Source organism: Sciurus vulgaris, assembly GCF_902686455.1.
Source record: "Sciurus vulgaris genome assembly, chromosome: 19".
Taxonomy (NCBI): domain Eukaryota; kingdom Metazoa; phylum Chordata; class Mammalia; order Rodentia; family Sciuridae; genus Sciurus; species Sciurus vulgaris.
In genome coordinates, this window is record NC_136480.1 from 24708385 (window position 1) to 24722092 (window position 13708).

Below are 13708 nucleotides of genomic sequence, written 5' to 3' on the forward strand. Positions count from 1 at the left end.
GTCAGCAGGCATTGATTTTCTCTTCTTCCCTTTTGTCTCCTTCGTAGCCCTAAAGTTGTGGAACAGCTGGCCAAGCAGATGATCGGGTACAATCTCGCAACAAAGCAAACTTCTAAAGAAGGCGTGAAAGTTAACAAGGTAATGAGGTCCTTCGATGCACCTGTCAGAAGGAAGCAAGCAAAGCCGCACCTCGGCTGACGGATCCGAGGACGCCCTGCTCTCTGGCAGCTGCCCCAGTGTGTTCTGGAGCTGGGTGATCTGGCCAGTGCTGTCTTGGAGGAGGGACGAGGCTCCTCTGACCTGGTCTTGTTCTTTACCACTGGCCAGTAGCAGCAGTGGGTGGTCAGTCTGAGCACGGTTTTCCCGTGCAGGACAGTGTTTGGCTCAGTGCTGGAAGGGCTGCAGAGGGGATGCCGTGTGCTGGCTCTTCGTGCTCCCTGTTCCCGTGGAGCCCCACGCTCAGCCTGGGTGTCCTGAGGACCTGCCCCCTTATTCCCTAGGGGTCCTCTCGAGGTCCCTGCCATTTCCAGCTTCCCTCTTGCTGGGGTATGTCATATCGTGACATCAGCTGGGGCAGCCGGGGCATCGAGTGCCTGCACAAACACGCACTCCGAAGACAGAGCCCAGGAAGGGTGGCCAGAGCCCAGGAGTCTACCTGGTGTCCTCTCCTGGCCATCTCCCTCAAGCAGGGCCGGGAACCAGCCACCTGACCCACGGCACCTGATCCCGAGTGTGTGGGCAGGACCTGGGCTGGCTCAGCACAGCTGTCCAGGAGGTGACCCAGAAGTGCCCGGTGGCCTTTCCCAGCCCCGGTGTGTGTGTGGTCAGCCCCATCCTCACTGCAGACGAGGGCTTGCTTGGAGGGGAGGCAGCTGTCCCTTCTGTGGTCCTGCGTCGAGGCCGATCGTCCATCATCATGCTGCACTGGGGACGCCGCTGTGGTGTGCTCCGTGTTCACTTCTCAGAGATTTTTGGGAACTTTGACACAACTGAGAAAAGTCACCAGGCAGTTCTTAGTGTGTCAAGGGGAGTCTGCCCAGCACAGAGACGCTGAGCTGGGGACACTGTGGTGACCACGGGCCAGCTCGGTCACGCCGACACTACGCCTTTCTCCTTGCCGAGGGGCTGGAGCCAGCCGGCGGTGGTCGTCTCGCGCCGCGCTGCCCTGGGGTGCTGAGTGCCTCGTGTTGGCTGGCTCTTCAGTCCAGAGCTCCCTTCCTGTCCCTTTAAATCTGGTCACGAGCATTTTCCTCGGACTCATTCAAACTTTGCAGAGCATATAATTTGTATTTTTATTTGTAGGACCTCATTGTTTTATGTGGGCACAAGAGATTTTAGATGCATGTTTGTGATACTTTTAAAAGCACGTAAAAGTGCACAGAGCAGATTCACACCCTACAGAGTTGGAGTTCTGTACAGAATTAGTGTGTAGATAAGTTCCTGAAGTGCTAGCGATAAGCGCATTCTTGCCAGTAAACTACCAGAGTGATTTATGTTTAACAAGTTTGTTTGTTTTTTCTTTTTTCTCCCTGACTGGAAAAGTCATCAACAATGTGAAAAATTCCAATAGTACAAAAATACAAAAGAAAGTCGGAGTCCCCCCCCCCCTCCCGGCCCCCCGAGACATAATTGCCAAATACTCTTTGGGTCCTTTCCTTGTGTGAATTGTTATCACACTTTAGGGCTGCGACCTACCGACTCTGGGACCCCAGAACCTGTCTCCATGGCCGTTGTGGGTCCGCCTCCTCCTGGTGCGGGGCAGGCTCCAGGGACCCAGGGTGATTGTTGGTTTGAAGGGTCCCTCGTGTGAGTTCTGTGTGCTCTGAGGTGAGTGGAGGCTATGGACATCTTCATGCCCAGGCCTGTCTTTTCACAGTCAGCAGAGAGACTCCGTAGAGGGCCAGGTCCCACGCTGATCCGGCCTTTGGGTTTCCTGGATGCTCTGTGTCCACACCTCTTCCCGACCCATCAACGAACGTTGAGAACCTAGGAACCGAGCTGGCCTCAGGGGCTGGAACCTAACTGGTATTTGCTGTGCTGCTGGGAGGACTTCCTGTGATGGGAACCTGCAGGTTGGGCTGTGTGGCTTCGAGGTGCCTGCTGGGCATCCTGGGTGTGCTGGCATGGTGCTGGCCTTGGCCGCAGCCCTGGCGTTTTCAGGCAGAGCTGCTCTTCCTTTCCGTAGTGTTCAGAAATGATCTCTAAGAGCCTGTCTCACTGGAGAAGGCAGGAAGAGGGCTGTTCCTCCCGCAGTTCCTCAGCCGCCGCTGAAACTACTCTGCAGGAGAAGTCAAAACCGAGTCTCCCTTTCATCTTGCTTCTTCATGGTCCTGTTGCACAGAGTGTCCACACAGGAGTAGCACGGTATTAAAAACAAAGGAAAAACACGGATTCCATGGTCAAGCAGAGCAAAGAGAAGCTTCTAATACGGGGACAAAAGACCGAGCACCAGTGACCTTGTTCATGTAACTCACAGGGGACACTCTTCCTGAGCTTCTCCTGGGGGACTCCAGAGACGGAGCACCCATGACCTTGTTCATGTAACTCACAGGGGACACTTCCTGAGCTTCTCCTCGGGGACTCCAGAGACGGAGCACCCATGACCTTGTTCATGTAACTCACAGTGGACACTCTTCCTGAGCTTGTCATACGGGGATTCCAGAGACGGAGCACCCATGACCTTGTTCATGTAACTCACAGGGGACACTCTTCCTGAGCTTCTCCTGGGAGGAGAGTTTGCAGAGGGCTTCAGCTCTCCCTAAATAATCCCTAAAGTTCTCTGACATTCTGTGTCCTGGGGTGGAATCTTAGCATCAAAAACAGGTCCTTGTGTGAAATCTTTTAATTATCTCTTGCTAAAAGCATCGTTTTCCTGGCGACACTTTCTTAAAGCTCTTTCTTAAAAGCAAGGAGCTGTGTGAGACACAGCTGGTCTTTACAAGTAGACATTTGATGGAGTGCAGAGTGCACCTGTCAACTTTCTAGAAGATGAATTAGAGGACTCTGAATGACACTTACCCAAGGAACAGCAGTGCTGTGTTTCTGCTGAGAACGGCAACCTCCCTGAGCCTGGTGTACTGCACTGACAGCAGTACAGGTGCGCTAGCACACCTGAAGGCCCTGAAGCCACCCTCTCCTTTTGCATTTTGTGCCCACCAAATTTTCTAAAGTGGCTCTCTCTCCTACAGAAATTTTTAGGAGAAGTGATTGCCTCAATTTCTTAAAATGTTTGTTGATGCTGGTGCTCAGAGGTGAACCTCCCGTCATCTCCATGGACTGCACACTTGACAAGGAAGAAGCAGAGCAAAATGCCCCTGCTCTCCGCCGCCCGCCTCTCCTCAGGCAGAGCTTCCGAGGGCTCTGCGTCCAGTGCCCGCAGGAGAACCGGGCGCTGGGGCGGGGTTGACTGGCGTTGACTGGCATTTGTCAAAGAACACCTGGCCTGTGCCCACATGCTGCTCTGAGGACCCTGTGGCCGTGTGCCAGGGAGGGTTTTCCTTTGCCAGGGCTAGGTGTGGACGCTGGGTCCTCGGACGTACCGAGCCTGTACTCCACCGCCCAGCCGCACCTGGCCCCATGTTTGGTTTTAAACTTTTGGAAATTCAGTAAAAGTTTGGAAAGAAGGAGCTCTGTGTTCGTTAGATGAGAGTTTTTCAGGTCACTGTCTGTTTATCCCTTTTCATATGACCTGCACCTGTGTGTGTGGCATCCGACCAGCTAACCCTAAAGCCATCAGAGCCATTACTTTTTAAATGAAACCTGTTGCTGAGATCCTTTCAGGAAAAGCCATGCAAATGTTTCTATCATCTCCAAGTATACTGCCGTTTGCTTATGGGAACGTGTTTTTTTGTTTGAAGAAAAATTCATGGGAGACATCCTTCACCCTTCCTGGTGTCCAGGACGGGCTAGTGTTTCCAGGGCTGTGAGATGGCACTTGCCATGATCTTAAATGTTCAGAGTCTGAGGCCTCACCAATTTATGTGTACAGGGATACTGAGACACATGGACAAAGGAAGATCTACCAAAATCAAGGCTAAAGTAGCCCTTTAGAAAGACTGAAGTCCGTGTGAATGCTGTCAGTGGGAACCTGCTTAGATCAGCGTTAGCGCCTTGGTGCTCTGAATCACAGCAGCAGGGACCTCAGCGAGAAGCCCCAGCTATTCGTGAGACTCAGAAGGGAGAAAGGCATTCCAGTGTGCGGCTGGCCTCCGTGAGTGGGAGGCTGAGTTGTGGGGTCGAGCTGTGTCCACCTGTTGGAGTTGTTCAGGGCACTTAAGAAAAACTGGCTGAAGCACCAGTGGGGAATGAAATTCTTCCCTCCCGTCTGCCTCCTGCCAGGTAGTGACCTGGCAAGTGGCCACACCGCGCAGAGGACGCTGCTGGTGGCCACAGAGGTCCGTGCAGAACTTATGACCAGTGACCTTGGGGGCATGCGGGTGTGCCGGGGTCGTGCTGCGGGGGTCTGCTGCCACTCTCTCACTTCTGAGCAAGCAAATACGACCTGAAAGGAAGTATAGATGTAACAAAGTGCAGAGATCCAAGGGCCAGCAGTGCACAGTGGGGAGCAGCAGCTGCGTGGGCAAAGACCCCTTCCGTGGTGGTCGAACCTGGCGTTCACCAGGGAAGCCCGAGCGCCGTGTGGTGGTGCACAGCTGCTAACAGTCAGATCTAAGGAACGCTGCTGCCTGGAGTTGGTCTCAGTGGCGGTTTCTCAAGGAAGAGGAAGGGGAGACTGGACGGGGCGTTCCTTGAGGGAGACCCCACATCTGCTGAACCAGGTGGTGGGTCAGCAAGGAGCGGGTGGCAGGGAGCGCAGGGAGCAGGCGTTCGTGTGCCCGAGAGCGGCCCACGTGATCCGGGCCGCAGTCTGTCCAGGTGGGAGTCTGCGCGATGCTGCGGGAGTCTGACTTTCCCACCCGTGTGGCAGGTGATGGTCGCTGAAGCCCTGGACATTTCGAGGGAAACCTACCTGGCGATTCTGATGGACCGGTCCTGCAACGGCCCCGTGCTGGTGGGCAGCCCCCAGGGGGGCGTTGACATTGAAGAGGTGGCAGCATCCAATCCAGAGCTGATTTTTAAGGTATGCTTGATTGCCTGGCCACTCCGTGCTGACGGACCCTTAGGGTAGAAGCTGATAAACATTTATGTGGGGCAGTGAATCCAGTCCTGGGGTTCAGGTGTGCAGTTGTCGAGTCCTGTCCTCCTGGGTGGTGGACTCAAAGCATCCCTTTTCCGGTCTTTCCCTGACCGTCTCCTCCCCGCCTTCCCTTCCTGCCCCAGCTCTAGCCTGTGAAGAGCGGGCGTTCCCCCGCCTGACTTGGCTCTGCCTGGTGGCACTGCCATGCATAAGTCCTCTCCTGGGACACTGGCGTGACCTGGACTGCCTGAGTCACCAGATCCTTCCAAGCTCCAGTTCTGCCTTTTTCTTTCAGTGCTTGAAATCTCCTCCCTTTTATTGGTCTGGAGATTAACTTCAATCACAAAGATCTGCAGCCAGATCTTAACAGTGAGCTAGTTTCTCACTGGCTCTAAGCCTCGCTTTTTTTTTAAATACATTTTTAATTGTAGATGGACACAATACCTTTATTTTGCTTATTTATTTTTATGTGGTGCCGAGGATCCAACCACATACAAGACAAGTGCTCCACCACTGAGCTACAGCCTCAGCCCCAAGCCTCACTTTTTAAATCAGTGAAATAAAATGGAGTAATTTCTACCCCACAAGGGTGTGAGCATTGCGTGGGGTGAGGGTTGTGCACTGCCTCAGCCTGCCTCAGCTTCATCAGAAGATGTGGAACTTCAGACCCACTTTTAATGTGGGTTCTCAGTGTTAGGACCACATTGAAAATCTGTAGCAGAATAGTCATGATTTCTTTTAGAAAATGATTTTTCCCTTTGGAAAGGGGAATTTTGTTTCCTGAACCTCTTGGGCTGTGTACTCACACTCTGATGGCGGTCGTTAAAATATTCTTGCTCATGTTGTGCATGTAGGTTGGGGACTTTACCCCCAGGCTGACCAGTGATACCCAGTAGTCTCGAGGTCAGTCCCGCTTACTGCAGAAGAGGTGAAGTAGAGCGTGCTGGCGTGCTCCGTTCCAAGGGAATGGCACTTTGTAGGGCGAGGTGTCATTGAAAGTTTTCGCCATGAGTACAGTGCTTAAACCAAAGATATCGCCAGCCTTCGAAGGACACCTCAGACCGTAACCGCAGCGTGAGGCAGGAAAGCCCTGCTTGGACACCTTCCAAAGGGTGTCATAAAAATTAACTGACTCAATATTCATCAGTGCCATCTGTGTAGTAATTAGAAGCGAAAACTGGCCTCGGACGGTGCTGTCAGCAGGCTGCCTGGAAGAATGATATAGTTTTTGGAAGGGCTGTTGTAGCCGGCCTGCTAATTAAAACACACCCCATAGGCAGCGCAGCCCAGAGCTGGGGAGAGGCTCCGCTCTTTAATTACTCATTTGCAAATAAATACTAAGCGCTTTCTTTTTGGGGTTGTAAATCTTCTCGCTTGACTGTCTGAATTTGTTCATTGGATTTATTTTGACTAGGAGCAAATCGACATTTTTGAAGGGATAAAGGACAGCCAAGCCCAGCAGATGGCAGAGAACCTGGGCTTCGTGGGGCCTCTGAGGAACCAGGTAGGTGAGCCCGGGAAGGCGGCATGCCCCACGGGCTTGGGGTGCGCTGGGCGCTCCTTCCCTGCCTCTGATGTGTGACTGCCAGGAGGAGAGGTGTGTCCGAAGTCCCGAAGGACAGCGTCCAGCCGTGTGCCCCTGTGAACCTGTGGGTGCTGCCCGAGGGTACAGGCTGCCTCTGCTGGCCTGCCACCTGGCACGGGGCACATCACCTGACCTCAGCTTCCTCTGTGACAGGGACGGTGGCTGCTGCCTGAGGTGGTGGGATCTAGCTTGGTGTGAGAGGATGCTTGTCACAGTCCTCCAGAAAGCCAGTTCCCAGGCAGGGTGCAGCTCAGCGGTGGAGAGCTCACCCCACAGGGCTCATCCCCGCTCCTAAGTGCACGTCAGTTGTGGTCATTATTAATAGTACACGCTGCCCCAAACTTGCTGGCCTTCTGAAGCTCACCAACACTTGGGCTGAATATTGGTGTCACATGGGCGTTTCAGTAGGACGAGCTTAAAACCTGCTGTGACAGGACGCATGCCCTTAAAGTAGGAGTGACCTAGTGTGCACTGATAAAGCAGTCGCAGTAGGACGTCCTCCGGCCACAGAGACAGCAGCAGCCCCAGGGCTATGAGGGGCGGAGGCCGCCCCAGCCTTCCCCCACGCCCTGCCTCCGTCCAGCCATGGCGCCTGACCCTGTGTTAGGTGCACGCTTCTCTGTCCCAGCCAAATCAGAAGCTCTTGGGGACCCTCTCCCTCCTGTCACTCAGAGGCCACCCTAATAACTAGGTCGCGTGTGGCTGCTCTGCTGGCGCCTGTGGCTGCAGGGTGCGGTTGTCCCTCGGCTCCCAGGCGGACTCGCTCTGCCCCCAGCACAGCAGAGTCTAGCCGCGAGCCGGGTGGTATCCGAGTGCGGCCCACGCGTCCTCCGGCGCGTTGGATCCTCTCTGGACGCAGAGCCCGGGGCTGCTACAGCCTGTGGTTCACGGACGGCAGCAGCACGGAGGCCGCACCTGTCTCCGTGTTCATTCAGAAGGCTCTCTCACGGTGGGGGAGGCCATGAATCCAGGAGGTGTAACCGCGAGGCGAGGCTGGCCTCTACCCTCTGTCCGCTTACACAGTGCCGCCTTGGACACACGCACAATGCGTCTGCCCAGGATCCAAGTGGCAGAAGGATAAAGCGAAAGGAGACCTTAAGTGCAGGTGCATTGAATGAAGGAAGGTGGCGCTTACTGAAAATAGGAGTGGACTCCCTAGAATGCCCCAGATCCAAGATGGCAGAAGGGCCCGCGATCGCCTGGGCCTGGACCTGGGGGTGGGGGTGGGCGAGGTCCGAGCTGGTGGAGCTCATTGCCGCTGTGATTCTGGCGAGGGTGCCAGGGACGCGCGCTGGAGGGAGGCACTGGGGGCTCCGAAGTGTGCTGCTGGTGGTTGCTGTCTTGGAATGAGGCTGCCCGGCTTAGGCCACCCGCTGGACACTCAGGGCTCCTGGTGCAGGGCTGTAGTCATGGAGCGCATCTCTGCCATGCGGGCCCTTCCCGCAGGGCCCTTGGCTGCAGGTGCCAGGACCCTCAGCCTTCCTTGTATCGCCTGCCCATCTGGGCTGCACCTGCCGGTGGGTGGCTCTGGCTAGGGCCAGTGCTTCACCAGGCAGGGGCTCTGACCTTCTGGGTCATTGCTGGGTGGCCTGCAGCCCACAGAGTGCTGGGCATTTGTCTTAGTGGCCCCGGGAGCGTGGGGACAGGAAGGGCTGGTTCTCCAGGACAGACCCTCTAAAGAGCTCCCCGGGAATGCAGCAGGAGGTGGAATGAGTCTGGCGTGGACAAAACCTGCTGACCCTGTGGTTCCAGAGCTAGGATGAACAGCAGGGAGCCCTGTGAAAGCAGCCAGCCCGAAGCCATCCTGGACACCCTGTCCCGCCTTCCTGAGAGCCAGCCAGCTGTCCGTCAGGGCCTCCGCAGTGCAGTTCCATAGACACACCAGCCTAAGGAGTGCCTCCGAGGACAGTGCCCCCCAGGGTGCAGGGGTCTCTCCTTTGTCAGCTGTGTATGAGTGATTAACTGAGGAGAGGAAATCCATTTTCTTTTCTTTTTCATTGGTAACGCCTTGAAAGGCTTCAACTCCTGCTTGGCTCAGCTGCTTGGTGTACACTGGGGTGCTGCTCCTGGGGCCCTGGGAACAGACACAGTGGGGAGCCAGTTGCTTGCTGAGGGCACTGGCCAAGGGCCCATGGGGACAGGGAGGAGGGAGGCTGATCTCAGTTGGGGGCTGCTGGGTTTGTGTGTCCAGGGGCAGCCTGGGTGTTTGTGCAGCAGGAGGGACATGGGACAGGTGCTCAGGGAGGCCATGTGCAGAGCCACAGGACTGGGCATGTTTGCTCCAGCCAGGGGGTCAGTGGACTGTTCTGGGGACCAGGTGTAGTGAAGGCCAGGGTCAAGACTGGAGAGCCCCTATCGGCCATCAGTCACGGATCCTTGCTAAGGAAAGGTGATTAGGAGCCCGCCGACCCACCGTGACTTGGAAGGTCACTCAGTTTTGGTCTGGGGCATGGCTTAGACATTTGCAGACCCCTCACTCACTCATGAATGACATAAAATGATTGTCTGATGACATGACTGCTGTTTCCTGTGATTCACACTTATTGCCTCTGAGCTGTGATTTATTAATGATAACAAAAATAAAGATGATAAATCTCTCCCTTGTAAAACTACCAGATACCCGTTCCTGCCTAAAATTCATTTTGGCAAAAATTTATTGAAACAACTAAAGCCACAGGAAGCTTGGACGTGACTGGACACTGACCAGTATCTCAAGAGTTCCCATCAGTGGAACCCCTGTCCCAGAGGGTCCCCCCCACCCCTCTCCACCCCTGCAGTGGACCCCTGTCCCCAAAAGGTATGTCACAAGACTTGAATCTTGGTGAGGTTTCCTTCATATGCATTTGGTTTTAGGGATTTAAATTTTAAATTGCTCAACCAACAACCCAAAATGCATGCCTGGGAAGGAGAGAAGCTTTCTGGACGGCAGGGGTCACTGGCTGCATGTTGACCTGCAGGTGGTTCCTTTCACTGCTGTCAGCTTACGTGTAGCATTTCGAACACAAGGAAGGCAGGGGAACTCACTCAGCTGGCCGTGGACCCTGTGTCCCTGACATCACACGTTGGCACGCTGGCAGCCATTTGGACCATCATCTCTGAAACAAGACATCTTACCAGGGTCCCCTTGCAGATCCCACCGCAGAGGTGTGTCAGCCCAGCCCATGGCGTGTGAAGCTGAAGTAGCCCAGCCCCCCAACGCTGTGCCACTGGGTCCTTGCAGTGGCCTTAGTGGCCGAAGGCGCAGGCTTCCTGCCAGGTGAACACAGACTTGAGGGGTTCTGAAGCCACCAGCCCAGGGTGCAGCTGTGGCCAGCAGGTGAACCACGTATGGCAAAGGCATGGAGGTGGGATTAGCCTTAAGAGCAAGGTTCTGCCACATGCAGAGCTTGTGCGGACTTGAGGGCATCATGCTTAGAAATAAGCCAGTCCCTGCAGGACTATGCTGGGTAGGTCCACAGATGAGGGGCCCAAGAGAGTCCCCATCAGAGACAGGAAGTGGGACCATGGCCACCGAGACCAGGAGGGAATGCGGCTGGGAGCTCGGTACGGGGCACATTACCTGGGGTTTGATAGCTACAAGGAAGGAGGCTCGTTGGGGCTGATGGTTCTGGTCTGAGGTCTGGGGTGTCATTGTGAGGGCCCTCTTGGGGGCAGAGTCCAGAGGTATTGCTTGGCATCATGTGGTAAGGGGCAGGGAGCAGGGGTGTGTCCTAGGTCTCTCCCTCTTCTTGCCAAGACTAGGATTCCATCCTGGGTTCCTCCTTGATGGCCGCCCAGAGCCCAGCTCTGCACCAGGGTCAGTTCATCTCCAGCCCTTTCAACACCTAGTGTGGGCAGCATGGTCCACCAGGATTCCTGAGGAGGCAGGGCCTGTCCTCACCACACTTTACACCCGGGTGTGGTGAGTCCATGGGAGGCTGCAGGCTCTGGAAAGAGGGTGCCCAGCTGTGTGGGGGTGCACCGACCTAGTCCTGGAACTCATGTACACTCAACCGTGGCTGCAACGGTGAACTTGGCGTCCTGTGCATTATTACACCACACTTTTTCAAAAAACGGCCAGGATAAGATGTGGAAGGGCCAACAGGTGCCCAGGGGAAAATAATGCAGACTGGCACCAAGAGGAGAGGGTGGCAAGGGGCCCCTGGCTGGAGATGAAGGAAGCCAGCAACGGGTGGCATCCGCCGTGGACCTTGACAGCAGTCTCCTGTGTCGTGTGTGGCGCTGTCCAGGGTGAGCTGGCTCCTCCACGGCCTCTCCCACCTCCTGGCCTTCCCGGTGTTAGCCTACAGGACCAGGCAGGGAGTATTGCCAGTTGAGAAAGAGTGAAAGAGTGAATTTCACGCCTGCTGTGGAAAGCAAAGCCAGGGACGGATTAGGGGAGGCTGGAACATTCCTGCCCTTTGTGGTTTGTGCCTTCAGGACAGACTGTTGGGTTCGAACCGTGCTGCGACTGTGCCATTTAAGACTTCCCTCTTCCTGGCTTGCAACAATTTCCAATAGACACTCAGAAATTGTATTTGATTGATGAATGTGATAGTGGTCTCACTCCTGTGTAATAGGAAAACCTAGTCATCGTGGTTCACAATCACTGCACACTTGCTTAAATGGAGCCTGTTTGTTAATGATTGCAGCTTAACAATCTTAGATAGCAGTCTTAACTTGTTTGATAGGGACATGATAATCAACAAAAAGATTAATCATGTTTTCAAATGGCACTGAAAATATTTTGTTTTCTTGATAATGGTCTCTTTCTTCTGTCTGGAGGAAAGTTGAGCAATTCCTTCTAATGAAAAGCAGTAGAAATTAAAATAATTGTGCGTTTCTGTTTTTCCCTTCACAAGACATAACTGAAAATGAAGAGATAATTTGCTGTCTTTAAGATTTTCACTAATCGAGCAAAATACATTTTCTTTCACTGCTTTGGGCTAATTCTGTTTCACTTGCTCACATTCAGGCTGCGGAGCAGATTAGGAAGCTGTACAACCTCTTCCTGAAGATCGATGCCACTCAGGTGGAAGTGAACCCCTTTGGCGAGACCCCCGAAGGACAAGGTAAGAACACGAGGAGAAAAGTGAATGCGTTATAATTATTTATGTGAACTACAAATTAAATCGCACGGGGGCTGCAATAGCGGCCGAGTTGCATCCTCCCCCTTCAGTGATATGACGCCTGCAAGGTTTCAGATGCACCCCCACTGCGTGCAGGTTTTCACCACCTGTGTTGTTTTATGTGCATACACAGACATGCATATACATGTGCACAGACATGCATACAGACATGTGTATATGTGTATGCGCACAGACATGCATACACAGACATGTGCACACAAAGACACATGCAACACAGGTGTGCATGTACATACACAGAAGCATGCAGACACGACATGTATGAGACTACCTGCACACACAGACATGCATGTGCATATGTCTTTCTCCAACCTGTTGCTGCTGCGTCTCGGATGAGGATCTGGGTGGGGAGCGCTGCTCTTGCGAATAGTGAATGCACCTGCTATTCCGAGACCAGAACCTCCTGATGCTCTGTTCCCCCAGTCCTGAGTGTGAGTCCCTGGTGTCCCGTGTCGTGCACATCTTGCTGGAGCCCTGCCTCTCTGCAGCTGGGCTTTCTCGCCCTACCTGCTTCAGGGCTTCTGCTTCAGGTATAAGGTGGCAGCCCTGGGGGGGCAGGCTTCTCCTACCCACCAAGTGCCGAGCAGCCTACATGGCTGTTTTATATGTGGGCATCTGCCCTTTTGCTCTGTGTCCTGTGTACAGTTAGGGTCTGATCGGTGCTGAGTGGTTGGTAGCAGAGGCTTGTGTCTGTGGGGCAGTTGGCGGGGGGGGGGGGGGGGGGCGGTGCGGGGGCAGCAGGTAGATAGGACAACATACCAAGGTGCACATCCACGCCATGTCTTTCAGGTGTCGCCCTGTGCCCGGCATGCTGTGGGCAGTCAGTAAATAGGCACTTGCTATTGAATCATCAGTGTGGTGAATCTCTATGTGCAGACCAAGGGTATCTGCAGTGTTTTCTCCTAATGGAGATTCTGTGGTCAGACTTAGAAAAGTTAAAATTTTCCTCATGATCCACAGAGTCCTGGTACAAATTCTGGACCTACCATGTTCTGACTGTACACCTGGGCATTCACCTGCAGAAGCCTAGATGCTTTTATTAAAACAAGGAGGTAAAAGTGATATTTGTCTCAGAATGGTTGTGAGAACAAGGTGGGCTGTGTACTGTGTGGACTTCCAGGCCAGACGCATAGTCGGTCAGTCCTCACCTCCAGGAAAGGGAGGGAGCGCCTCTTCAGGCAGGGCCGGAGGAATCCTGGCACCTTAATCAGCTCCTCTGTCGATGGGACCAACCTCCCCAACAGGAGCATCTCAGGGGAAGAGAAGGTGTTTTTGCTCACAGTGTCAGAGGTCTCAGTCCATAGACTGTGAGCTCCATTGCTCTGGCCCGAGGTGAGACAGAACATCGTAGCTGAGGGGAGTGCAGGGGGATGGCAGCTCGGCACCTGACCGTCAGGAAGCAGAGGGAGAGCTCTGCTCACCAGGGACAAAATGTAACCCCCCCCCCGCACGCCCCAGTGACCTGCCTCCCCCGCCAGGCCCAGCTGCCCACAGCCTCCCCCAGGTACTCCCTATCAGCAGATCAGTCCACTGATGAGGTTAAGGCAGGCCCAGCTGCCCACAGCCCCCCCCCCCCCAGGTACTCCCTATCAGCAGATCAGTCCACTGATGAGGTTAAGACTCTCATGACCACACGTTCCACCTCTAAATCCTGCGTTGTCTCGTGCCTGAGCTTTTGGGGGACACCTCACATCCAAACCGTCACACCTGGAACAGGTCAGAGTTCCTGTTCAGGGAGCTTTGAAGATGATACATTGTCATCCCACAGATGACCACCTGATAAAAATCTGTGCTGGGACATTCATACACCAACTACCTTTCTTCAAAAATATTTTGAAAATTGATGTGGCTGGCTGTAAA

The 13708-nt window shown here is 54.2% G+C and overlaps 1 protein-coding gene across 1 annotated transcript in view; it reads left to right on the plus strand.

Annotated features, from left to right (window-relative positions):
- Window positions 1-13708, plus strand: part of SUCLG2 (succinate-CoA ligase GDP-forming subunit beta) — a 189903-nt gene that overhangs the window by 99580 nt on the left and 76615 nt on the right. The window contains exons 4-7 of the mRNA XM_079122396.1: window positions 48-138; window positions 4928-5080; window positions 6552-6641; window positions 11677-11773. Coding sequence (XP_078978522.1) covers window positions 48-138; window positions 4928-5080; window positions 6552-6641; window positions 11677-11773 — 431 coding nt within the window. The remainder of the gene's footprint in view (window positions 1-47; window positions 139-4927; window positions 5081-6551; window positions 6642-11676; window positions 11774-13708) is intronic.